This window comes from Halichoerus grypus, chromosome 10, assembly GCF_964656455.1.
Source record: "Halichoerus grypus chromosome 10, mHalGry1.hap1.1, whole genome shotgun sequence".
In the NCBI taxonomy this organism is placed as follows: Eukaryota; Metazoa; Chordata; class Mammalia; order Carnivora; family Phocidae; genus Halichoerus; species Halichoerus grypus.
In genome coordinates this window covers 122,040,611-122,065,407 of record NC_135721.1, presented here as the reverse complement: position 1 = coordinate 122,065,407, position 24,797 = coordinate 122,040,611, and the positions used below count along the sequence as shown (strand labels likewise).

The 24,797-nt window shown below is 47.2% G+C and overlaps 1 protein-coding gene across 17 annotated transcripts in view; it reads left to right on the top strand.

Annotated features, from left to right (window-relative positions):
- The window catches only part of PTPRT (protein tyrosine phosphatase receptor type T), a 1,085,477-nt gene that overhangs the window by 390,732 nt on the left and 669,948 nt on the right, over positions 1-24,797 (top strand). For all 17 annotated transcript variants that reach the window (XM_078057227.1, XM_078057222.1, XM_078057226.1 and 14 more), the window contains exon 6: positions 10,601-10,775. In XM_078057227.1, coding sequence (XP_077913353.1) covers positions 10,601-10,775 — 175 coding nt within the window. The remainder of the gene's footprint in view (positions 1-10,600; positions 10,776-24,797) is intronic.

Here is a 24,797-nt window from a genome sequence, read left to right as displayed (position 1 = left end):
CTGGCTCCTACCTCCTACGTCTGTACCAGGTGTCCCTTCCGTGTGGGTAATAACACAGCAGCTGACATTGATAGCTTGGTTACACATAGGATGGGCTTGATTCTCATAGCCAGGCTTTCAGAGAGTTGCTACTTTTAGCCCTGTTTGTAGATGAGACTAAGCCTTGGAGGGGGTCAGTGAGCCCCACAGGCCAGAGTCCCATAGGTCCTGAGCAGTGGAGGCAGGATTGGAATGTCTGTGTCACATTCTTACATTCTTCTGTCCTGAGCGTCCTTCCATGGTCACCTCGTAGACCTGACACTTAGGTCACCATGCCAGACTTTCCTTCCCTACAGGTGGCTTCCTATTAAAAAATTTTTATTTAGCACATATTTATACACCGTTAATTCGCACTGTACTAGATTTGTGTTTTTCAAATTTACAAAGAAAAATCAACAAAATAAAAATACCCTTGGATTTTTTTTTTTCCCCAAATTGCTCCCGTCCAGTTGCCTTCTTACTTCTCCCCTTCTTAGCCACATTTCCTAAACGTGATGTCTACACTTGAAGTGTGGCTCTCTTCAACTACCCCCACCCTCTTCCCAGAAGTGGCCCTCGTGAAGGTCACTGGTGATTTTCTTGTTGCTAAAGCCAATGGTGGTGATGGTGATGGTTCCTTATACGTTTCTTTCTTTGATGATGCTGACCGCCCCTCCTTGGAGATCTTCCTTCTCTCTTGGTTCCACGAAATCATCTACTCATAACCATGAAAGGTCTGAGCATTTACCTTCTTTGCAGGCTATTAGCCTGCACAGATTCATAGATGCTGGCAGAAGATGTGAGACTCATGGGTCAGAGACAAAGGACTTCATTTGTCACCACACAGCAGGCAGCATGACCTTCATGTTTGGGACAGTTCCTGCCCTCCACCTCCGCCCCCAGCCAAGTCCAGTGAGAATGATGTGAGGGTGGATCTGGGCCAGGTTTGCTTACAGTGGGGAACCCTGTGCTTAGGAATCCCCAACTTTTTATTGTTAGCTTTATTGAGATATTTATAAAGCATAAAGCTTAGCAAGTCTAGAATTCAGTGCTTTTTAGTGTATTTGCAGTCATGGCCCCATCATCACATGCTTTGTCTTTCCTTCTTTTCACCTGTAGGTACCTTAGATCAAAAAATAGCTCCTTCAGGCAACCCGGGGGATGAAAAACTTGCTGGGCTTTGGATCTACAGAAGGTTGCTTTCTCCCCAGCTTCTCTGTACCTGATACACGGACCCCTCCTCCGTCATCCTTTGCAGCACATCTCTGAGGACTGTAGCCAACTCACACCTGGAAATTTCTCTTCACACACTATTCTTTCCTCCTTCACTTCCTAATGCCCTTTCCTGGGGGCCTTCCCTTAGCCCACCCTCAGTTTATGCACTTCAGGATTTGATCTCTGCTCCTCCCAGCCTCAGCGCCTGGGAGCTGGGGGAAGAGTGGTGAGCGAGGCGCACCTGCTTCATGTCCTCACGGGGCTTACCTTCTGACAGCAGACACAGACATAAAGCAACTGAGACGGAGTTCAATATTTCAGCACATATGTGACCAGGCTACCAGGGGAAGAGAAGGGTCTGTCGGGAGATGCTCTACAAGTATCTATCTGAGATGTGCCCTTGGAGGAAGTGGCCTTTGATTGGAGTTCTGAGGGGGGACCTGGAAATTGCCATAGGAGATGGTGCCACACAGGGAGGTGGCCCGTGTGCTAGCCCTTCACCACCTACTCATCCTCTTTGCTCAGGGCTTCCCACTCCCTATGGGGTTTAATCCAGGACCCTCCCGACTCTGCAGGAGCTCTGAACCCGGGGATCAACCCCAAATGAGCAGTCAGCCATGCATGCAGGGGGCCCTTGGGAGGGCTTCAGCACAGCTAATCAAAAATGATTTATGTCCACTTCTATTTCTTTTAACTTTTAATAAAAAATAATCAAAAGCTATTCTTTGGAGACTGCCAGAGAGGTACAAATATGGTCTTAAGAGAATCAATGAGTCAGGCTTTAGTGAGTTTTCAAATGTCATGCCATTGAAGAAGTAGGACTTAAAGTGAAAAGAATATTCCTTTACAAATGAACTGTGAGAATTTCACCTAAATATTTTCTAGCCAGGAAAGAAGGCTTCCAGGATTCTGTATTAGAGCATCTCCTGTGAAACAGGCATCTGTCTGTAGCACAGCCCTTCCCTTTTATTAAAGAGAGTACTGTTTCCACTTCGACCAATCACAGATAAATTACAAGCCTGCGTGCTCTCTCTGAAATAATAATAATGAGAGTCATTGTTGCAGGCTATGTCTTATCTCTCCGTGAAGGGAATAATGCCCTGCCATAGGAGCAGAGGGGAGGGGGGATTGCAGGACGGCGAGGCCATCAGAGATGCCTCCATAGCTGTAATAGAGCAGCGTGAAAACAGCAGACTCTGCGCGGCATCAGGTGCTTCTCTGGCTTCCTCTCTAGGTAGTTCTGAGGATAGGTCTTGCCTGGGGCTGGAAGGATGTGTGTGTGCTAGGGCCAGAAATATTCAAGTGTGGGTATTGGCAGCCCCTTTTCTTGCAAAGAGTGACTCTCAAATGACGTAAAAAAAAAAAAAAAGCAGCTAAGGAAAGGTGGAATTCGAGTTGTTTTAAAAGAGGTCAAGCTGATGAAAGAGGAGAAAGAAAAATGAGAGATTTCTAAGGATGCTGTTGCCACAATTGGAGAGGCAGGAGTATAAAATGGGATTAAGTAGGACTACCACTTAGGTTTCGCAGTGCCATCGTTCAATTAAGAATATGTTTCCCCCCCCCCCCACTCCCGGATGGATGAATTGGACAAAGTTCACCTTCTGGGCAGATGCATCCTCATGGGCTTAGAGCTTGGCGAGCAGACAAAGCCTCTGGGCAAAGCAAACAGATAACCTTCCTCCAGTGGGCTCCGTGAACCAGTGGGTCTGGACTCTGGTTTGCCAGGACAGCTCGAGCTGGCTCTGAATGACGCCCCAGTGGCTGGGCATTTCTGGTGCAGTGACCAGTTGCTCAACCACAGAAAGTGGTCTGGATTTAAGGAATGTTTCCATTCGTGTATTCCGTGGTATGGTTTGACTCCTTACTTTCCATTGAGGGACTTAAGACAGCAATAACCTTTACGTCTTGGAAACCTAGGACAAAGTGAGCAGCATCAGCATCACTTGGGAACTTGTTAGAAATGCAGATTATCTAGGCTTGCCCCTGACCTACTGAATCACCTTCCAGGTGATTCTAGTGCCTGCTGACTTTTGAGAACCACTGTTTTAGATTCATGAAGTTGGGTTAAGAAAACCTCACCTGAACCTAATAGCCTGTGAGGTATGCCATTGCTTAATAATGTACTCAGAGAGTCTGTTAGCCAAGAATGTGGGAAGATGCTTGGGCAATGCGTCTTCATGTGGATATTTCTGACTTCGAGACCACTGAGGTTTCCGGAAAGCTAGGCATCTGGACCTCTGTCACAGCATTTCCCAAACTGTTTTCTCTGGAGCCATCATTTCCTGCAAGATGGCAGTTGGTGTTCTTTGAACAAGCAAAGTAAGTTTCTAGAACACTGCACGCTCTACCCTCGCCTCACAGAGTCCTGGTGTAACTATGCATGGTCCTATAGGGATGGCAATTGGGCAATGGGATGATAAGGCCTCAGTCTCTGGAATCAGATCACCTGGGTCCACATGCTAATTCAGTCACTCAGCAGTCAGACAAGGACTTGCTACTGCCTATGTGGTTGGTTCTGATTCACTGAGTTAGAATCTGCCTTTTTAATGAGATCCCCAGGGGATTTGTATGCATGGTAGGTTGAGAAGTACCATTCATAAGGCATGTTGCTTGACCTATTTCTACCTCAGTTTCCTCATTTTTAAAATAGGAGTAATAATAGGGCTTCTCTCATGCTTTATGGTGCATGAGAAGCACCTGGAGGGTTTGTTAAAACAAAACTGGACTGGCTCCATCCCTCGAGTTCCTGATTTACTAGGTTTAGGGTGGGGCCAGAGATTTTACATTTCTAACGTGTTCCCCAGGGGATGCTCCTGTAGTGGGTGTGCAGACCACACTTTGAGAACCAGTGTTCTGGATCATTCTAAGAGCACAGCTCTCTCCGTGCTGACCCTGTTGTCCTCCACGAAGCATGCTACTTCAATACTCAACTTTATACTTGACCCTTTTTGCCATTTTGTTGGAATTTTAGCCCAGCCTGTAAATTCCTCTGGGCAGAAATTACACCTTCCACACTCCATACTCTTTCATTTTGTGTTTCGTTGAATAATGAGGACATTTCCAGTGTTGTTAATAGTAGAATAGGGAAGGGGAAAAACTCAGATTGCCAACCCCAATAAACAGTGTCTACAAATGGATGTCAGCCCTGGGATTCTCTTTAAAATTTGCATTTCCAGCAGCTTTCCAGGTGATGCTGATGGTCCAGAAAGCACCCCCCCCCAGCAGAACTTTCATAGAGATTTTTAAAGGATTAAGTGAATTCTGTCATGTAAGCCAGTTAACACAGTGCCTGGCATAGGCTGCCTCCTCAAAAATGTTAATGTGACTTTTACTTAATAAATGCTCAGACAAATCCTGTTAGGTTGAACGAAATATTTATCAAACTCACTTAGTTATGGAACTCTTTACTCATGGGAGATATATTGACTTTTGAGGGAAGCAGTGTGTTACTGCAGGGGTGCTCAAGCTTTCCCACGTAGCGAGTGTTCAGTGGAGTCCGTTCCCAGCTTGGTGCCCGCCTCCCACCTTTTTGAACAGGTTCAGGGGCAGGCTACTGCCATATCTCAAAGCAGTGGCTCATGGGACTTCAGGAGACCCTGGAGGAGGAGACGGCAGAGATAGGAAGGTGCTGGGTAGAACAGATGCTATTGGTGTCCTGGACAGTGTCCTCTCTGAGCTGGTGCCCCCAACCCTAAGGCACTGCGGTTGGCTGCTAGACGCTCACAGCTCCCCCTTCTCCACAGAACTGCTTTGGGGCAAATGGGAACAGTTTCCTTCTTTCCCCACCTGGCAGGCCATGGCCAGTGACTGGCTGACGTGGGGTACCAGTGCTGGTTCCTTGCCTCAAGCTGGGATCAGCTCTGGTACACTTGAGGCTCCCGAGATCCCGGGGAGTCAGGCTGAAGCTGGACTGTTTTGACCACATCCTTCCTCAGTGGCTCCTTCGCTCACTGTCCTTCATCCCCTTTCTCCTGAGGGCACTCGGTAGGTCAGCATGTCTCAGACTCTGCTTCTGGGGAGCCCGGCTCTATCAGTGCCCACTGGGAAGTTTATCCAATTTGCCCCGGATACAGAGGGGCTAGAAGATGACTCCATTTTAGAATAACGGATGTAGGTCTGAAAGAGGAAAGGAAGTATGCCCAAAATTTCAGAGGAAGGATATACTTACGTGTGAAACATGTGATAGGCACCAAAAGAAAATCTCCAGCATGCAGGAGTGGTGACGTGGGGGCCTGATAGATTCTTCTCCAGGCTTCCATATACATCATCCATGTCATGCTTCTGTTGGACTTTTCCAAGGACTTTGACTTCTCTTTGCTGTCCTGCTCCTCTTTCCCTGCATCCTAGCATTTGTATCCCCATGCGTGTACGTGGCACCTGGCGTCTTACTTGGGAGGATTTACTCTTCCACCTTGTCTCTGGGCTGCGGTCCATTTTGGGCTCCTGGCACCCTGCCCACTCCACCCCTCCCCGTGCCCACTCAAACCCGCTCAGTTGCCTGTGAACCTGGAATTCCCGAGTCTGTTCCTGCTTGATGAAACCTCCCCTTGCTCTCTCCCCTTGCATTTTCCTTCCTCTCTCCCCTTGCATTTCCCTTCCTGCCTGTGTCTGGGACTGAGACCATGGTTGGAACCTGTGCTGCTTACACCAGTCCCTCTGGTTAAATCCCTTCACATTGCCACAGCGTTCTGGTCGCTGAGCCCGTCACCGTGCCTGGTCTTCTAGAATCTCTCCTGATCTCAGTTCCTCGGTTGCTGCTCATTTGCCTTGACTTTCATCACCTACTTGCCCTTTCATCTGAGCTCATCTCTCTAACTTAACCTTCATTTCTCCTTGCCGGTGGTCCATCGCAGTGCCATTTCCTATCATGGCTCTGGGCTCTCCTGCACGTTCCTGTCCTGCTCTTGCCTGCTCCCAATATGACAAGTGTGATTATCAAAAGGCCTATTTTCCAGAGATTTTATAAGACAACCCACAATTTCCTATCCTTCGATGGGAGAAAGCTTGGTGGTTCAGGAACTAAAGAGAAAATTGTGAGTGGCTCAGGGGATGCATTACTCCTCTCTGTTTTTGCTGGGATGTGACATCATAAAGAAGAAAAGCAAATAATACTGGAAGTCACATCAAAATAAAATTTTTAAAAGATTTTATTTATTTGACAGGACACAAGCAGGGGAGTGTCAGGCAGAGTGAGAGGGAGAAGCAGGCTCCCCAGCTGAGCAGGGAGCCTGATGCAGGACTCGATCCCAGGACCCTGGGATCATGACCTGAGCCGAAGGCAGATGCTTAACCGTCTGAGCCACCCAAGCGCCCAATAAAATTTAAACTAAATGTGAAAAATGAATGTTTTGCACTTAATTGGCTCTTTGCTGTTTGTTAGTTTCTTATGGCTGATGTAACAAATTAGACTTAGTGGCTTAAAACAACACGAATTTATTACCTTGAGGTGGTGGAGATCAGAAGTCAGAAATGAATCTTACAGGGTTAGATGGAGGTGTTGGCCAGGCTGCATTCCTTCTAGAGGCTCTAGCGGAGAATATGCTCCCTTACCTTTCCCAGCTTCTGGAAGCTGTCTGCATTCCTTGGTTCTGGTTCCTTCCTCCATCTTCAAGCCATCAGTCACGTCACTTTGACCTCTGCTTCTGTCACCACATGTCCTGTCTCTGACTCTGACCCTCCTCCGTCTTTCTCATATGAGGCCCGTTGTGATTACGTTGAGCCCACCTGCATCGTCTAGGATCCTCTCCAAATCTCCAGATCCTGAGCTTAATCAACATCTTCAAAGTCCCTTTCACCATAGAAGGTGACATATTCCCAGGTTCTTCCAGGGATTAGCATATGGACATTTGGGGGGGGGCATTATCCCTACCCCACTTTTCATGGTTAATTTCGTGGTTAATTTGGAGAGCTCAGCTCACACCAGGATACGCCATCATGGGGTCAGTGCTCTGTACACTTTCTCATTTATGCATCACGAGAACTTCATAAAGTGGGCACCAGTGTCCCATCCATTAATGGTGTAAGGAAACCAAAGCTGAGAGAAATGAAATCAGGGCCCAAGGCTGCACATATTGGGCATTTGTATGCTTTTGTTTTATTATCATTTCCTGTCCCATCTTTCCCTAGTCCCTGCCCTGGCCTCTCTCAAGTATCTAGCCTCCTGGGAGCTCAGCTGTGACCACTGGGAGACCAGCCACATCCAGGACAGAGGTTGTCTGGGCTTTGGGAGCAGTTGCAGATGAGGCGTTTTCAGCACAGTATTTTTTTTCTGCCTAGATTTTTATATACTTCTTTATCCTTAACATCTAATATTTTTGTGAAGTAAAATGCGTACCTCAATTGTTGTGCTTTTCATAAATTTTGTCAAGTGAATGGTAGGCCATTTCAGTCTAAAGGTTTGGGTCTTATTTTCATCCAGGCAGGTGAGCTGATGTGACTTAGGATAGAATTTGTGTTCCATTCCCTAAGCTCCCATCTTCAGGCGTACCAAATACTTATCTGGTATGTTGTCTGATCTCTGTTTTCTTCCTCAATTTGCCTCTCTCCTCTCCTTTTATCGGTGCCTTCTTGGCAATCTGGGTTATTTTCTTAAGCCTCCTCCCACCCCTGCCTCCAGCTGTCAGTGCTTTTCTGCAGTGTTGAGTCTGCCGTTCACTTCTAGCACCATTTTGAATCCTGCAAATGGTGCCCTTGTTTGTTTCCCGTAATTCTTTTGAGGTTTATTTTCTTTCTTAGTACTTTTCCTTCTCCACTCACTTCTTAGATGATGGTCTGTAGAGTTCATGTGCTGGCTTCGTGCTCGGTGTCTTCTTTCTTATCTCCCAAATAAATTTCTTGGCTGTTCAAAGCATTGGAGGTCTGAGGAAAAGCCCTGTGTCTGATGAGCTGTCTGGCTGGGACGTAGGCATTTTTGCTTCCTCTACCCCTGTCTTTCCTTTTTTTTTTGGGGGGGGGGACGGTCCTTAGCTAAGAAATTGGTGGCGCATAGGTAGCTCTTGGCCACACTCTCTTCTCTACATGTGGGAATGAGTGTGCTAGAGGAGGTGAGGGGTGGGGAGTAGTTACCCCACATTAGAGCACCACATGGTATCTTTGGGCCAAGTGCTGATGCCCAGTGGCCTGCATTCAAATCCCAGCTCTGCCACTTCCAAGCTGTGCAAGCCTGGGCAGGCAGATCACTTCTCTGAGCTTCGGCTTCCTCGTATATACAACGGAGGTAAGAAGTGGGCCCCCCTCACAGATTTTTGTGAGGAATTAATGAAGAAGGAATGTAAAACACTTAGCCCACAGTAGTGCTTAGTCACTGTCAACTTAAGAAAGATCAAAATCTTTATGATGTTATAAATAAATCAGGTTAGAAAATACCCGGCCAGAGCCTCATCGCTCCCTTTCCAGGTGTGAAGGGACTGCTCAGCAGTGAGGAGAAAATGGGCTTGGTTTGGTTTGGTGACCCATCTCTTCCGAGGCCTTTCTGTGCCTTCAGCCAACTTTTCCTCAGATCAGGTCACATTCCTGGCATTTGCCAGGATTTCCTCTACTTCCTCACTGCATATTTTGAGAGAGGGACTTGTGTCTGGGGTCGTCAGTTCTCAGAGTTTGAGCGAGTTGTACCATCTCTTGCAAAAGCATACCCGGGCATGAGGCAGGTGGTGGGCGGTTTCCGCCCCAGTTACTTCTCCCTTCAGTTCCCTTGCATTGTTCTTGTCCCGGCCTGTTGCAGTTTCCGGGATGGGAGGGGGCTATGGCTGCCCCTCCTCCTGCCATGCTTTTAAGTCTGGCATTTCCCTTAGTTCCTTTATTCTTTTCAAGTATAAAAGCAGTGTTTAAGGCAGAAAGTCTAGAGAATGCCAAAAAGTAAAAAGAAGAAAGCCAGCCCCTCCAATCTCCCTGTCCAGTCTGGAGCAAGTCACACAGAGGCCTTGGTTTCCCCGTGTTTCTTGGCTGTTTGCTCCCGGCCCTCCCTGCTGTTCCATCTCATTGGCTTGGGACAGCTGAGCCCTGGAGTCCTACCCCCTCCCATGTCCCAGGCCTAACGCATCGCTGATGGGAGCGTGGATGGATGGAAGCAGGTCATGTGTGTGCTGGAGGTGTTTACTGTGGACAGGAAGGGATGAAGATCGCATCGTGGAAGTTTTCAGTTGTGGAGAAGCTCCTAAATCCTAAAGTTTCCCGAAATCCAACTAGATAATTAAATCACTCAATTTTACTTTCGGAAACGAAATAAAGGCAGTGAGGATAGGGTCTCAGTGAAAAGGTGCTTGACCCGAAGTCGGAAAAGCTGGATAAGGGACTTCCTTGCTCTACATATTTACTCAGCCACACTGACATTTGGATTCTGCTAAGAAGAGCAGCAGTAATACCTCAAATGAGGCTGGGAGGATTAAAAAGGAGATTCAGGGTCTGGCTCATAGAAGGTGCTTTAATAGTCACCCAGGCTGTATCCTCAGGCATGTACCTTACCAGTTGTCATTGCTTGCTGCTGCTATAGAAGGGGCTCATTCAGACTCAGAATATCACACCTGAGATTCAGCACAGTATAGACGAAAACGCTTGTGCATTCACTTTGATTCTAGAAATGTTTACCAAGTTGGGAAGTTGGGCACAGTGCTGGAGATGAAAAGGGGCTAAAGGATGCCCTCGGGGAGCTCCGAGTCTAGTCTAAAGGGGGAAACGTGTAGGCAAACAAACAAACAAACACCCCAAAACAACAACAACAAAACCAGTAGAGAGTAAATAGCTTCTAGAAGGTGGTGTGACAGGCACACTTACCGGAGATGGCAATGTGCTGAGCGTGAGTTTTTAAGGGTGAGGGACTGACCCCAGGCAGATGGGAGGTTCCAGGCTGAGGAAAAAGCAAATGCCAAGGAGGAGAGGTGCTGGGAAGCCACCATCCACACCACACCTGGAGACAGACAGGTCCCTCAGGGCCTGTGGGTGGGGTATGAGGGCACCAGCCATGGGCTGAGGGCCAGGCTGTTTATTGTCACTTCATGGGTTATATTTTCAGTAGCCTATCTGAGTCTGTCTTTGGGGGAACCTTGTGGGTTCTGCTTAAGAGATGAAGGAAGATGGGAGGAGGGCTCAGGGCCAAATGCCAGCCTCAAGCTCAGGCCAAGCAGGGAACCAAGGTGTCAGGAGGAGGCCTGTGCCCTCTCTTCTTACCATCAGGCACTGCCCTCCTGAATCAGCTCGCTAGCAAAGTTTACACTTGAGTCAGATCACTTGCAAAAGCCAGCCATCGATACTCCTTCTTAAGGAAAGCCATGGCCCCAGGGATGTGGGGACAGGTGGAGCTTCAGAGCTGGGAGTCCCCGGGGGCTGTAAGGTGATGTGATTTCTCCTCCTCCTCCCTCCCTCTGTCCTGCAGCAATGGAACGGCAGGGACACGGCCCTCATGGTCACCCGCGTGGTCAACCACAGACGCTTCTCAGCCACGGTCAGCGTGGCCGACACCGCCCATCGGAGTGTGAGCAAGTACCGCTGTGTGATCCGTTCCGACGGCGGTTCCGGTGTGTCCAACTATGCCGAGCTGATTGTGAAAGGTGAGTGGCCCCTCGCACGGGGCTGATTTCACCAGCTGCCTTGGCCCCACCCTCAGAGGGTGGGAGGAATCCAGGTGCCTCTTCTCATCTCAGTGGAAAGACACACCCTTTCCAGTCCCCCATTCCCACCCTGCAGAGAAAGAGGCGGAGTTACTGTAAAATCATGCATATTGCATTGTTATTCAACAAGTTGAGTCTTAATATAGTGTCCACCTGTGGGAGCCTCTGGGGTATACAACATGGAAGGCATCTCCAGGTTTGGCTTTATTTTGCATTTAAAGTTTGAACCAACGTCCTTGTGTTTCAGTGGTGGTCTTCTGCCGTGTTAGGGAGTGTACAATAGTTTCTGAGGGATTTTTTTTTTTTTTTTTTTTACTGAAAATGCGATTTAATGGCAATATTTTGGAAGGACTTTTGAAATAAATACCCCCCTCCCCACCCCACTGGCTTTGATTCAATTCTTTCCAGTTTTCTTGTTCTTGTTCACCTTGAGGTATTGTCAACATCCTTTACATTAAAATATGCACGTTGTTGCCTTTTCTGCTCCTTCCAAGGGCTGGATATCCCATTTATTTTTGAAAGTCTAGATAATCTCTGTTGTAATGCTTAATGGTTGTATACTGTTTCATCAAGTGAGTCCCCCCATTTCTTAAAATCTCCCTATTTGTCGTCATTTAGGTAATTCCAGGTGTTTTTGGTTTTTGTTTTATCTTTCCTCTGCATCAATTAACACCTCAATGGAGTTCTTCTAAAGAGAATATTTTTATTCTATTGAACCAGATTATTTCCTTGGATAAATTCCCTAGGGTAGGCCAAAGAATACCAGCATCCTTATGGATTTTTCTTTGTGTTGCAATATTGCTTTTGCAAAAAAAAAAAAAAAAAATGGGTTTGACAGTTTACACTGGAAAATTGCAGTGTATGGATGTACTCATTTTCCAGCGTTATGTTCACCGATTAAAATTTTAATATAGCATTACTTTAGTGAATGAAATAATGAAGCTATTCCTCTTATGCCAGCTGTGGAATGATACCTGGTGTGTATGAAGGTGAAAACATGGATCGACGCCCCCTCCCCTCCTCCCCCTTCCCCGGAAGTCTCCTGAGTTGGTTTCCTTGGTCAAAGGACGGGTTGGTGTGAGGGCCTTGATCTCTAGTTGCTGGCCCCTTGACCTCTAGTTGGTAGCCCTGCCTGAACCTAGACTGGGAGCTGTAGTCTTTTTTTTTTTTAATTTTATTTTATTATGTTGTGTTAATCACTATACATTACATCGTTAGTTTTTGATGTAGTGTTCCATGATTCATTGTTTGTGTATAACACCCAGTGCTCCATGCAATACCTGCCCTCTTTAGTACCCATCACCAGGCTAACCCATCCCCCACCCCACCCCCCCTCTAAAACCCTCAGTTTGTTTCTCAGAGTCCATAGTCTCTCATGGTTCATCTTCCCCTCCGATTTCCCCCTCTTCATTTTTCCCTTCCTACTATCTTCTTTTTTTTTGTTTTAACATATAATGTATTATTTGTTTCAGAGATACAGGTCTGATTCATCAGTCTTACACAATTCACAGCGCTCACCATAGCACATACCTTCCCCAGTGTCTATCACCCAGCTACCCCATCCCTCCCACCCCCCACCATCAAAAAAAAAAATGAAATCTTGCCATTTGCAATGACGTGGATGGAACTAGAGGGTATTATGCTAAGCGAAATAAGTCAATCAGAGAAGGACATGTATCATATGATCTCACTGATATGAGGAATTCTTAATCTCAGGAAACAAACTGAGGGTTGCTGGAGTGGTGGGGGGTGGGAGCTTTAGTCTGAGATTCTCCCTCCTGGGGTGTCCTGACTCTAGATGGATATTCACATGGCTGACTGTTTGTCATCAGTCAGGTCTTAGCTTGAATGTTGTCATGCCATCCCTCCAAGGGGATATCCCCAGCCCCCACCCCAGCTGGGTGCTTTCTATCAGGTCACCTTGTCCCTTGTTCTACATAGCACCACACTTCAAAATTACATTTTTCCTTTATTCGTGTTCTTGGTAATTTTCCATCTTGTCCTTTAGAACATGAGCACTGTGAGAATAGGGGCACTTTTTGGTTTGGTTCATGTTGTACAAGTCCCCCCAGGCTTAGCCAAGTGCTTGGCACGAGTCCCGAGCACGCCCAAATATGAAACCACCAGCGTTCAGCCATTTGGACCTGCGCGGTTGGTCATTTCATAAGGCTCAACCTTAAAATACTTGTTGAATGATGGATGAGTGAATGAATTATTGGGCTCAGCAGGAACTCATTTCATCTCCATAATACCATGAACACTTAAGCTGAAGATCAACAAATTAAGCAGTCATGAACAAAACAACCAACAGGGGGAAAAAAAAAACCCATCTTAAAATCGTTTACATTGAGAGCCATTAATATATAAAAGAAACCATCATTTCCATTGCATTAGGCTCATATATTTGCTTTTTTTGTGCCGTTAGATTGATTTCTGTGATGAAGCAGCCTTTTGCAGGCCTCTCAGGCACTCAGTGAATCTGTGATTTCCAGAGCTGCCCCCCTCTGGAAGTTCATCGTACCTCTTCCATGGTGGCCTCACACACTGGAGTGGGAACCCACCAGAGGATGGACTGTATCCGCTCACGCCCTCCACGGGCTCGCCCGCACCTTGCAGGTGCCCAGCACGAGGCTGGGAGGGAGATAACGGGATGAGTGACTGTGGCCACTGCTGGAGGGCTCTGATCTTTCCACACAGACCAATGGAACCGGAAAGCACTGGGTTTATTCTTCCTTTACATCCCTTGTTGAGGAGGAGGAGGTGTGGGACGCCAAATCCGGAGGGCTTTGGGGCTGAGGATGCGATTTCCATGGGGGAGCATCATTGCCTTTGTTTGGAGGGGTGGCCAGGGTTTATTGGGACAGTGGTTTATCCTTTGTGGGCTCTCCACCCTGGGCTGGGGTTCGGGCTGGGGGGAGCAGTACACTGGCCACGTGCAACCTTGTTGGCGCCTGGTATGATGTTATAAACAGTGTTGAAAGGGTCCAGACTGCACGCAAAGCTCATGACAAATCTCTGGACCTGTTGCTAACTTGCCCTTTTAACTCATGCTTCTCCCATCATTGCTCCCCACCTCTCTGGAATGGAGTATTTACTACCTTCCAGGTTCCCAGAGAAATGAATTTAACCCTTTTTACACACACACACACACACACACACACACACACACACACCCCTCCCCCCCCCCCCCAGTGGTAACCGAGCCAAATAAGAAAATGAAAGGCAGGGGATGCCCAGAGCAGCAGGAATCATTGGAACCCTCATCAGAGGAGGCCTGTCACCCTGGATGTCTGGCCAGGAACCCATGGGAAGGCAGCAAACCAGAGCATTTGGGGGAAAGTGTCTTATGAAGAATGACTCACTAGCCCCTTACCGCCCCTTGCCATGACTTAGCAGGATGGTTAGATACTTTAGTACTGATGAAATATTTGCACTTGTAAAAAAAAAAAAAAAAAAGAAAAAAAAAGAAAAAGAAAAAAAACCAACAAGGAATAAACATAAATCTTTCTTCTTTCAGGAAATGGAGGAAATTTGGAAAAACAAAACAAAAGTGTTCTCAAGGGCTAAGTCTTCTCCCAGGGGATGGTGCTGCTATCCAAATTGAGTTTCTTGCATCCGGTTTACACATCACACAGGTGATGTGAGCTGGGGGGCAGGCAGCTGACCTAGACATGTCACAGGAGGAAAACCACCCCTGGGCAGGTTTTTCCCCAGATTTTCTTCACTTCATTCCAATTCAGAGACAGGAAAGAACTCTAGAGCCCCGATATGTGGGTTTAAATCCTGGCCCCATCTCGTCCCAGCTCTGTGACCTTGAGCATCAACCTCTTCCAGCATCAACTGGCTCATCTGGGAATGGGAATATAGGATTCCGTACCTCAGAGTGGTGTGTGTCCAGAGGATTCAAGAAGACAGTGTGTGTAGAGGTTCTTAGAGCAGTGCTTGGCCCATTGCCCTAGAAGCGTTTGTTAAAATAACTTGCCGAGGTTGGTGTAATTTCCCAGGTAAGGAGGTAAGAGATGGTGAAGGGCTGGGGTGGTGGTCCTCCTCTGCAGAGGGCCACTGGTGGTCTCTCCCCATACAGTCCTGTGCCAAGCATAGGGAAAGGGAGGGTGGAAATATAAAAGTGGGTGTTGACATGTGGGCTTGGGAAGTTTGTGTCATGGGGTCCATGCTAGGTCAGGCTCCCCGTGTCCCCTTCTCTATCCACCACTGGTGAGCCAGGAATCTGGGAACTAGGGAGAAGTTAGCTGGTCCTTCTTGGGCTCAGCCATCTGACCACATGGCATCATCCATTCAGAATGTGGGCCATACTGGGGCTGGGAGGTCACAGGGCGTCAGGAGCTGGATAGGGGCCCCTCTGACAGTATCCATAGCAGGTGCTTGCACCATGTCGAGCAATGTCTTTCTCTCAGTCAGTGTGTTTATGGCTGGCTGGCTTATGGTTCATGTGCTATCCTGGGATTGTGAACATCTGGGCTTTAGAAGATGCCATGTAATTTGAGTGTAGGTAATATCAAATTCTCGGGGCGACACAGATCAGAATGAAAGCAAATTGGAATTACTTAATTCCGAAGAGCTGTTTATTGAGTTGCGATAATGTACCTGGGTATACGTTAGATTACTCTGTAATTGAGATTTCACTCAGTTGGCAGTCCGGCCTCTCAACCTGCCTGTTCCAGACCAGTGCTCACAAATGCGCTCATTCTCTCCCCGTTTCTGTGTTTCCTCCTATCTTCGGTTTCAAGATGTTTTCGCTTATCCCAACCTTTATTCTGTAGGAGTCAGGAGATTCCCAGGACATAGGTGTCTTCAACCCAAGTTATGCAGATAGGGTCCTGACGAAAATTTGCTAACATAAAAATGTATTGTCAGTAGTGATTTTTAAATCCATCTTCCAACTCCATATAACAATGTGCCGTGGGCTCAGAACCCTCTTATCAATATGTGGATTAGTGCCCAGAAGGAATCGAATCCTGGCAGTGTGAGTCAGGTGTTCTGAATTAAATACTGATGTTGACTTCCTACTATGGCAGCTTGGTAGGGTCAAGAGTAAGGATTTTGGATGTGAACACACCTGAGTTTCAATATCAGTCCTGGCCCCAGCTATCTGGGTGACTTCAGGTAAATTACATGTTCCCTCTGGGCCTCAGGCTCCTCATCTGTTCACTGGGTGAGTGTATCTCATTGGATCCATTATGAGAGAGGGAGATTACATGTATAGATCCTAGTACAAAGTGGACACCCATACAGTTGTATCTGTAAGTATCAGTAATCCTATTTTACTACTATTTTAAGGGGTATGGCTTAAGTACATTGGCTGTTTTTCCTTGTCCTGCATAAAGGAACAATGACTTGTATGATATAAATTTAAGTTTAGCCATCTTAAGGTCTGTCTCTGAAATAGGATTGAGGTCACCAAATGCAGCCTCTTGTTCAAAGTCAGTCGCAGAAATGCTTTATTGTGTTGCACTGTATTTTTTTTTTTTTTTTTTTAACATTGTGTTCCAACATCTAAAGGCATCCTGAAATCGCATCAGATTGGGCCACATCGAGCCTGCTGTGGCAGCCGTGGATGAGTGTGGCTGCTCCATTCTGGGACACATGCTGCACAGTTGACCACAGCCACTCCCTTGGCCCATTTCGCTGATGTCATTAGTCTGGTTTCTGTAGGCATTTGAGTTTACAGCTTCTGGATTAGAGATTGCATGGCTGGAGTAGCAGACTTGTTCTGTGTTCATTTGTTTGATAGTTTGTCAAGCGCCAACTACGGGTCAGATAGTGTGATAAGCCCATGGTTTGGTGGGAAGAATCATGCAAACCTGTAATGCGTGGTCATTTGGTTTGTGTTGGGTACCTACTGCCCTATCTTACTGATACTATTAATAACAGTATTCTATAGGGGCTGTTAGTGTGTCCCTTTTACAGATGAGGGCACAGAGGCTCAGAGAGGTTAAGTAACTTTCCCAAAGTCACACAGCTCATATGTGATGGAGCCAGGATTTAAAGCCAGGCCTGCTGGTGCCCCAGACTGTGCTCTTTCTTCTATACGTTTCTTAGAAAATTCAATATAGTAGCCCTGTCATCGGTGTGAGCTGAGAAAATGGAACAATGGATGCCATTTGAGAAAGTCCTAGAAAGTTTTTCTAAGTGCTCCCGTCTGTGAGGACTCCTCAGCCTGGCAGGCTCGTGAGCAGGGGCGGCCTGGGGCAGTTTTCAGACATGAATGGGTGTCATGTTTGAGGTTGCAGATGTAGGTCGGGGGCCGTATTGGAAGTCTTTGTACTAGAACAGAGTTGGAGCTTTATTCTGTAGGAGTCGGGGCTCTGATGGAACTCCCCCATCCATGGTCCATAGACAGTAGTGCACGCACTCATGAGACTGGACCTCTGCATCCATCTGTTCTTCTCTTCCCTGTCCTGACTGTGACCAGTGGAAAGCCATTGTCAGGCAGGTGGCAATGGTAAAAGGCACAGCCTGTGTTTGGAAGAGAAGTGAAGATCAGACGCAAACAGGACAGGGGCCCCTAGAAGCAGACTTGGCAGGAATTTGAGTGTCAGAGGTTTGTTTGGGACATTGAGAGGTGAGGTGGGGAGAAAGGGCAGTCACAAAAGGCATTTTCAAGCAAGTGACCATTGTGGACATCTGGAGCTCATTTCTCCTGGGGAAGCTGAGGATTCTGCGTAGATTCCTCAGGTGTGAGAGAGCTGGGGTATTTGTACCCCAACCCCCACCAGTCAGTGGTCGAGGGCTGTTCCTGGGGTGTTAAGGTCCTGGTACTTAAGGCTTGTTGGGTAGGACAGAGGGCGGCCTCCCGGGGCTTTGGAGAAAGCCCACAGCCAGTGAGATTCAGATTAGGAGAGTTGGAAGTTGGCCCCCAGTCACTGAAAAAATAAGGCCTGAGAGAGGCAAGTGTGGGATCCAGCAGCTTGTGCTACATGGACCCTGCGGCATCTGTAGGCTTCCAATGTGACGGAGGCTCTTGGCCCATCCGTGCCTCATCAGTGACAGTGGCCGGGAAGGGCAGCTGTATGCTAGGAGAAGACACAAAGCCAGGACCCACTCTGAGCGATTCGCTTGGGCAGCCACAGGAGCTCTTCAAAGGCTGCCATCCGAACTGGACTTGGAGCGTCTATCCCTGTTCTCTGCCAGCCCTTAGAGGCCAGGAGGAGCTGGGGGGCTGTATTGCTCAGCAGTCAGAGAGTGGGCTTGGGGTGGAAGAGCCTCTGCCCTGTAAACTCACTCCCTCGGTGTACCTGGACCCCTGCCACTCTCCACCCTAGACCAGGGGTCGGTCCACCTTTCCTGTACAGGGCACGGTAATCAATATTTTCAGCTTCGGGGCCATACAGGCTCTTTTGCAACTATTAAACTCTACTGTTGTAGCAGAAGCCTTAGAAAATATGTAAATAATGAAGTGTGGCTGTGTGCCAATAAAACTTAAAGAAGCAGGTGGGGGTCTGCATTTGACTGCCAGGCCAGTTTGCCGCTTGCTGCCCAGGACCAGTCCTTCCCTCCTTTCGGCTGGATGACTGTACCAGCTCTTTCCCTCTCCCACTCCTGCGCCACTGAGGTCCACTCTGTCTGCGGCAGCCTGTGTGATAGTTTGAAAATAAGTCATGGCATTTTGTTGCTCAAAACCCTCCAGTAGTCCTATCTCCCACTCAGAATAAAATCTAAACTTCTTAACATGGTTTCTAGATCTGGCTCCTCTGTCTCTCTGATTCCTGACCCCCTGCCTCCTGTATTTGTCTTTTCATCCTCTTCTTTAGCCACACTGGTCCATTTCCTCTTCCTTGAAGCCCACACTGTGATAGTTCTGACCTCAGGACCTTTGCACTTGCTGTTCTCTCTTGGCCTAAAATGCTTTTCTTCCAAATAATTACATGGCTCATTTGTTCTATTCATTCTGGTCTCTGCGCGGACATCAGCTTCTCAGAGAGCCTCCCCTGAGCACCTTATCTAAAATAGCACCCATCCTACCACCTGTAACGCTGTACCATTGTTCCAGTCTGTGGTTTTCTTCCCAGCCCTTATCACTGTCTGCCATTGTCATTTATATCTCTATACTGCATAATCTCCTGAAGGCAGAAGCTCTGTAGGTCTTGCTTCCTGCTGGATCCAGGATACCTGGCATATAGAAGGGGTTCGAACATTTGCTATATCCAGCAACATTCTCAGTGCTTCCTTCACAGGCATGCATAGCATTGCAGATTCTTCCTCACACCTTCCTTTTCCAAGGTTCTCGTTACTCTTGGAACCTTAGGTTTCCCTCCTGTCTCTGGGCAGGTTCCATCCTCTTGATGGATGCCACTTTTTATACCACTTTTTTATCTTTTCCTTTTAGTCTTGTTCTCCTTTGCTTTATTCTTTTCTTCTTGGCTGTGGAAGCCATAAGATTTACAGGTCCCTGTATTACTGGTGTGGCCTTTGTCCTGCTTTGTTGCAATTTTGGGGTCTCAGTTGACCTGCCATGGCCATGCTACTTATCCAGTCTACCATGGGGCCATTCTCATGGTTATTTAAGAAACCTCTGGGCCTTCTTCAGTGCCAGTCAAGGGAAAGCTTGTCTCAGGTTGAGCCCTCCCCATTCCCCACTAAGTCCTACCCACTTGAGTGTACCTCCTTCAGCCCATGTCTCCAAGTGTTGGCCCACCTCTCCCCCCCCCCAACCCCCATGTCTGACCTTGAGTTTCCAGAAAGATGCTATGCAAAAAAACCTGAGCATCTTCATCATCTTTGCAGCCTTCGTGTTCAGTAGAAAAATATCCTGATGCTTGGGTTCTTAGGTTCGTCTTTCTTCAGTCTTAACTTTTATTAATGGGTTGCATTTATTTTATTCTTATTCTTATTCTTATATTTTTGCCATGGCTGCTATTGGCAAGAACATCTAAATTGCAAATCAGAGGTCTTGGGTTCAAATCTTGTATTAGCTATGTGAGAATTAGGAATGTCACCTCATGACTCCCTAATTATAAAAAGGAACAATAGTGCCGATCCCCCTAGATTTGAGGGAGGGGTCACAGATATGTTCATCTTGTGTAAACAAAGTGCTGTTCATATGTTTATGCTTGTCTTCATCAACCCCACATTTGCCAGCTGCCCAGTCTTAGCCCCAACTCCCTCCTCCTTGCATAACGTCACTGCTAGCTTTTCATGGGAAGGGAAAAATGACAGATGGAAAGAAAGTGGGAAACTTAATTTGAGCATATGTGTGTGTGTGTGTGTGTGGGAGGCGAACCGGGAGAAATCTATGTATATTGTATTCTATATGGGCACAAAGACCAGCTTATTTTTAAAAAAGCGTAAATGTGGATAAATAAAACCTGACAAGTATTGGTTTCCTTGAATTATTTTGACTACTTTATCAGCTGCATGCTGATGTGTTGCGTTAACACTTTTAACGCTTTGGGAAATTAAATCAAATGGCAATTGCATTAAATCCTCATTCACTTGGAACATTACCCTCCTGTGTTCAAATGGAAGGATTATCTGAGGTATGGAATGAGCTGAAAGGTCTGTAGTTAGCTGGCATTTGTAGACCCTTTATTGCATGCCAGACACTGCCCTGGATATTTCACAGGAGGTTCCTTTAGATCCTCACCTGCTCCCATGTTTCAGATGAGGATGCGGAAGCCTAATTACCCAGCCTACTTAGGGTCCCACTGCCTGAAATCTGTCCTCTTCCTACTGTAATGGAGACTTTTTTCTGGGTCTCCTAATGCTAATTTTCCATAATGTTCTATTCTGTGACAGATATTCATGGAATATTGCTTCTGAGAACCTAAGTTTTAGGCCCAGTTAAGCTCAATTAAACCATGGACTCCAGATTTGGAAGGGATGCTACAGATCATTTTCTCCCTCCCCACCCTGGAGCTGAATTCCCCTCCGAAATGTTATGTATGGCCTCCGTCTAGACCCTTCGCTGGGGGTTCTTCTGTCCCTCAGGGGATGTTTGGCAGTGTCCAATTTTTAATTGTCATACCTTGGAGGGAGTATGTGGAGGCCAGAGATATTACTAAACTTCCTACAAAGCACAGAACAGCCTCCATAGCCAACAGTTAGCCAGCCCCAAGGGCTAGTTGTGAAACCCTGTCCCTCCCCCTTCCCCATGGGGTGGTCTCTTTATCCCTGATGCTCTGCACTTATCTGCAATCCTGTGGGCTTCTGGTGGCTGCGGTAGGGGTGGGGGGTGGAGAGATGTGGGAGAAAGAAGGTAGAGCTAGTTATGTGGCTGTGAAGGAGTGATTCCGCTGGTCTGAGCCACAGTCTCGGAAAAATTGACATTGACTTTTGGTTTACTGTGACTTGTGCTCTTGTGGCCTCCCCTCTCCCATTTTTCCACTAAACACCTATGGAGACGCAGTAAAAGGAAATTGCAGACTAACTACCCAGTGCTGGGAATGTGAGAATCTCTGGCTGTCAGGTCCGTGAAGCTGCTATGTGTACACCAAACACATGAGCCACTCCTTCCGCTGAGTGGAGCTGTGATTCAGAGCAGCTGCCTGACCAAGGACTACAATTCCCAGCCTGCCTTATTCTCAGTGGGACCCTGTGATTCACTCCAGACAAAGAACGGTGAGCGGAAGTACATTCAGGGTCAGAGTGTTTAAAAAGTAGGCAAGTGATGTGATGAGCACTGGGTATTATATGCAACAGATGAATTATATTGAACACTACGTCTGAAACTGATGATGTGTACTATATGTTGGCTAATTGAATTTAAATTAAAAAAAAAGTACGCAGCCATTCTCCACATTGTTCCTTCCCTCTTTAGTTGGTTGTGTGCAGATGACTCCAAGCCCCTAGAAGGCAGAGGAGTCAAAATATCAAACAATTCTGGGTCCTTGAGTCACCCTGTGGAGAAAAATTGCCTGCTAAGCAGGCCTGTTATTGAAACGATAATGAATTATTGTTGTGTGAAGCTACTATGCCTTGGGGTCTGTTTGTTATAGCAGCTAGCATTAGATTAACTGATACAGGTTGGATGAAGAAAAGTCATTAGCAGCCTCCCCAGGCCTATCCTCTTGAACCAGAGCTTTCTCTCCTACTTCTGAAGAGATGAGAAGATACTTCTCCTATCTCTCACTGATACTGGGCCCAAAAGTCTACCAGATGGCTGGATGATTATCCTTTTTTTTTTTTTCTTCCAGGTGTTGCTTTTATTTTAAAGGTTAAACAGTATTTCTCTTTCCAACTACTATTTATCGATGTCGAGACTACAAATTCCAGAACATGTGTGGGCAAATTCCAGAACATATGAGGGCAGAAACTGTGTGTTTATGTTAAGGAAAGGGGGTGGGCATGGCCTTGGCTGTGGCATGTGAAGCTCAGGAACAGTGGGAGCTCAGGCAGGGTCTGGCCAGATGGGACAGCTTGGAAGCCCTATCCAGAAAGGTGGGTCTTATGTTAGGAGTCTGAGGACCAGTGATAGCCCTGTCAGGTGTATCACAGGGTAAGACCCAAGCCCCATGTGAGGGAACCTGAGAGCAGAATGGTGGGGCAGGGAGTGGGCTGGGGCTCTGGTCTCATGAGGACCTGGTGCAATAGGCAGGCTGTCCAGGTGAACAGTCTGAGTCAGCCCAGTGTGACCAGGGGAGCTGTCCTTGTGCCCGGTCTCCCCTAGCATAGCACCTCTCCAACCAAGTCAGTCTACCTACCAGTGGAGCCCAGTGATTCCAACTGCGAGTGGATGGGATGGAGAGAGGAGGAAGAGCACAGCACTTGGCACTTCAAAACAAGCACCACCAATCATTTAGAAGTGGCTCTTCATCATGGCAGCACATTTAAACATTACATAAAAATAAAGTTGGAGCAGTTAGCGAGATGCAGATGCCAAAAAGAAGTATTTTAGCAGTTTGGGCTGGGGGCTGGGGGGAGCAGCGGGTTCCCAGTGTAATCAGTGGGGTTCATTATGCCTACACTGCATTTTTAAACCCCACACTCCTGTCCCCTGCCCAGGGTGTGCTGCCATCCGGATCCAGGGAATTCCAAACCAGTGTTTCGGTGAGGTTTAGCTTAGAACTAAGGTAGCTTCCATTTTACAGCTAATTAGCTTTGAATGACCATTTCTCTGGGCCTCTGCTTCCCCGTTTGTCATAAGCCAGGGCTGTATTATACAGGTGGGTTTCAAACTTAGTGCCCCCTGAAACAATAGAATGCTTTCCATAAATAGTGTGGAAAACCAATGATACAGCTCTATGGAATCGTGGGGCTCTTAGGATGATATAAAATTTCTGTTTCACCACCAGCTGGGCAGGTGGATTTCTTTACTTATTTAAGGGTGTTTTTTTGTTTGTTTGTCTTTGTGTTTGTTTTTGAATGCATTTGATCGTTGTGTTTCTTCATACTTCTTCATACTCCCCTGGTAGCAGTGGGACTAGGGTTTGGCCTCTTCTCTTTTAAATGAAATTTGCTTGCACCAGCTTTTCATTATTAGTCAGAGTAGCAGGTCTCTTGCTTTCTATGTGTATCTAGAGGCAGATGTGACTCACAGCCCAATAAATGGAACTGCTTCTTTCTGATGGAGCTCGGCCTGGTGGTATGGAGCAGACCCTTATTGGCAGAGCAGCTCATCATCTGTTCTAGGGAGGGAAGGCCTCCTGTTTGAGTTAATCACTGGCAAAATGTGCCCTATGGCTTGCTCTTCTCATCTCTCACACACGTGAGGGGGGGACCGCTGGGGCCCCACGGGAGAGGACTGGGATTCTCCTGCCTTTTACAAGCTGTTGAAAGTGCCCTTCCTAAGGGAAGGCCAGGAGGCTATATTTTAGAAGCCGGCAGGGCTGCGTTTGACTCCTGGCTCTGCCCACTTTTTGCTGTTGAATTAAACTGCACCAAGGGACCGAGCCTCAGTTTTCCCTTTTATAAAAGGGAAAAAAGTGCTGTTATTTGCTTTGTATTTTCTGAGGCTCAGTGAAATAAGGCATAGAAGTCCAGAGTGTGGGACCTACTTCATGCCAGCTGGGAAAGTTTAAAGACTCATGTGATGATATTATTTGTTCTCTGTATCATTTATTTTTTTTCTCCTGGGTAGACAGGAAGGTTACATTTCTCAGACTCCTACATCCAGCTGAGGCCAAAGGAATGTGTGCCAAAGCGATCTATGTCCCTTCCAGGCCAGACCTATACAAAATCTCCCATGCACTAGGCCCCTGTCTTTTCCCCTCCTGTTGTGACATTGGAGATCGTATGATGAGGCAGGTGGCATCTCTAGAGAGAAGTCTGCATCCCTGAATGATGTGTGGAGCCCAGCACCACGTTCCCCACCCATAATCTCATCAGGCTGTTACGTGAATGAGCAGCAGGTGAACCAGCCATGACCAATGGCCCTGACTCAGTCCTCTCCTACCTTGATGGCTTACAGAGACTTCTTTCTAAGGTTTCCACTGGTATAGTGGACAGACACCCACAGCATCAGGACAGTGCCATAATTCCCACTTGGAATTTTGTGGGAGTCCGACAGCGGCCAGAAAGGGATTCGCTGAGTTTGACCTCGTGGTGAATGGAGTTAGCTGATTCTCTCTGCCTGATGCCATCTGGACTGACTCATCTCAAAGGTGCTCCTGCTCTCTGGGCACTGCTGCCCCAGGCACGTCTATACTCATCCCTGTGACTTCTTTTGGGGGCAATGAGCTGACTGCCCCTTTCCCCCTTCACCTTTCTTTCCCTAGCTAGACTGATGCACTCCATTAAGTAACCAAGGAAGCCTATAGACCTAGGAACAAGGGTGAGTCCTCCAGATGTCTCTGCCTATCTTTGCTGAATCCTAGGCTCTGTTGATTTTATTCCTTGGTTTCTGTGATAAGCAGGGATGAAGGAAATGGCAGAATACCCACCTCCCAGGCCTTGGCTGGGTGTGGACTTGGTCCTCTTGCTGTGTCTAGGGGCCCCACCTCTACGGCCCAATACCAAGCTACCACCTTGCCCATCCCACCTTATCAGCCATGACTCTGGGACTCC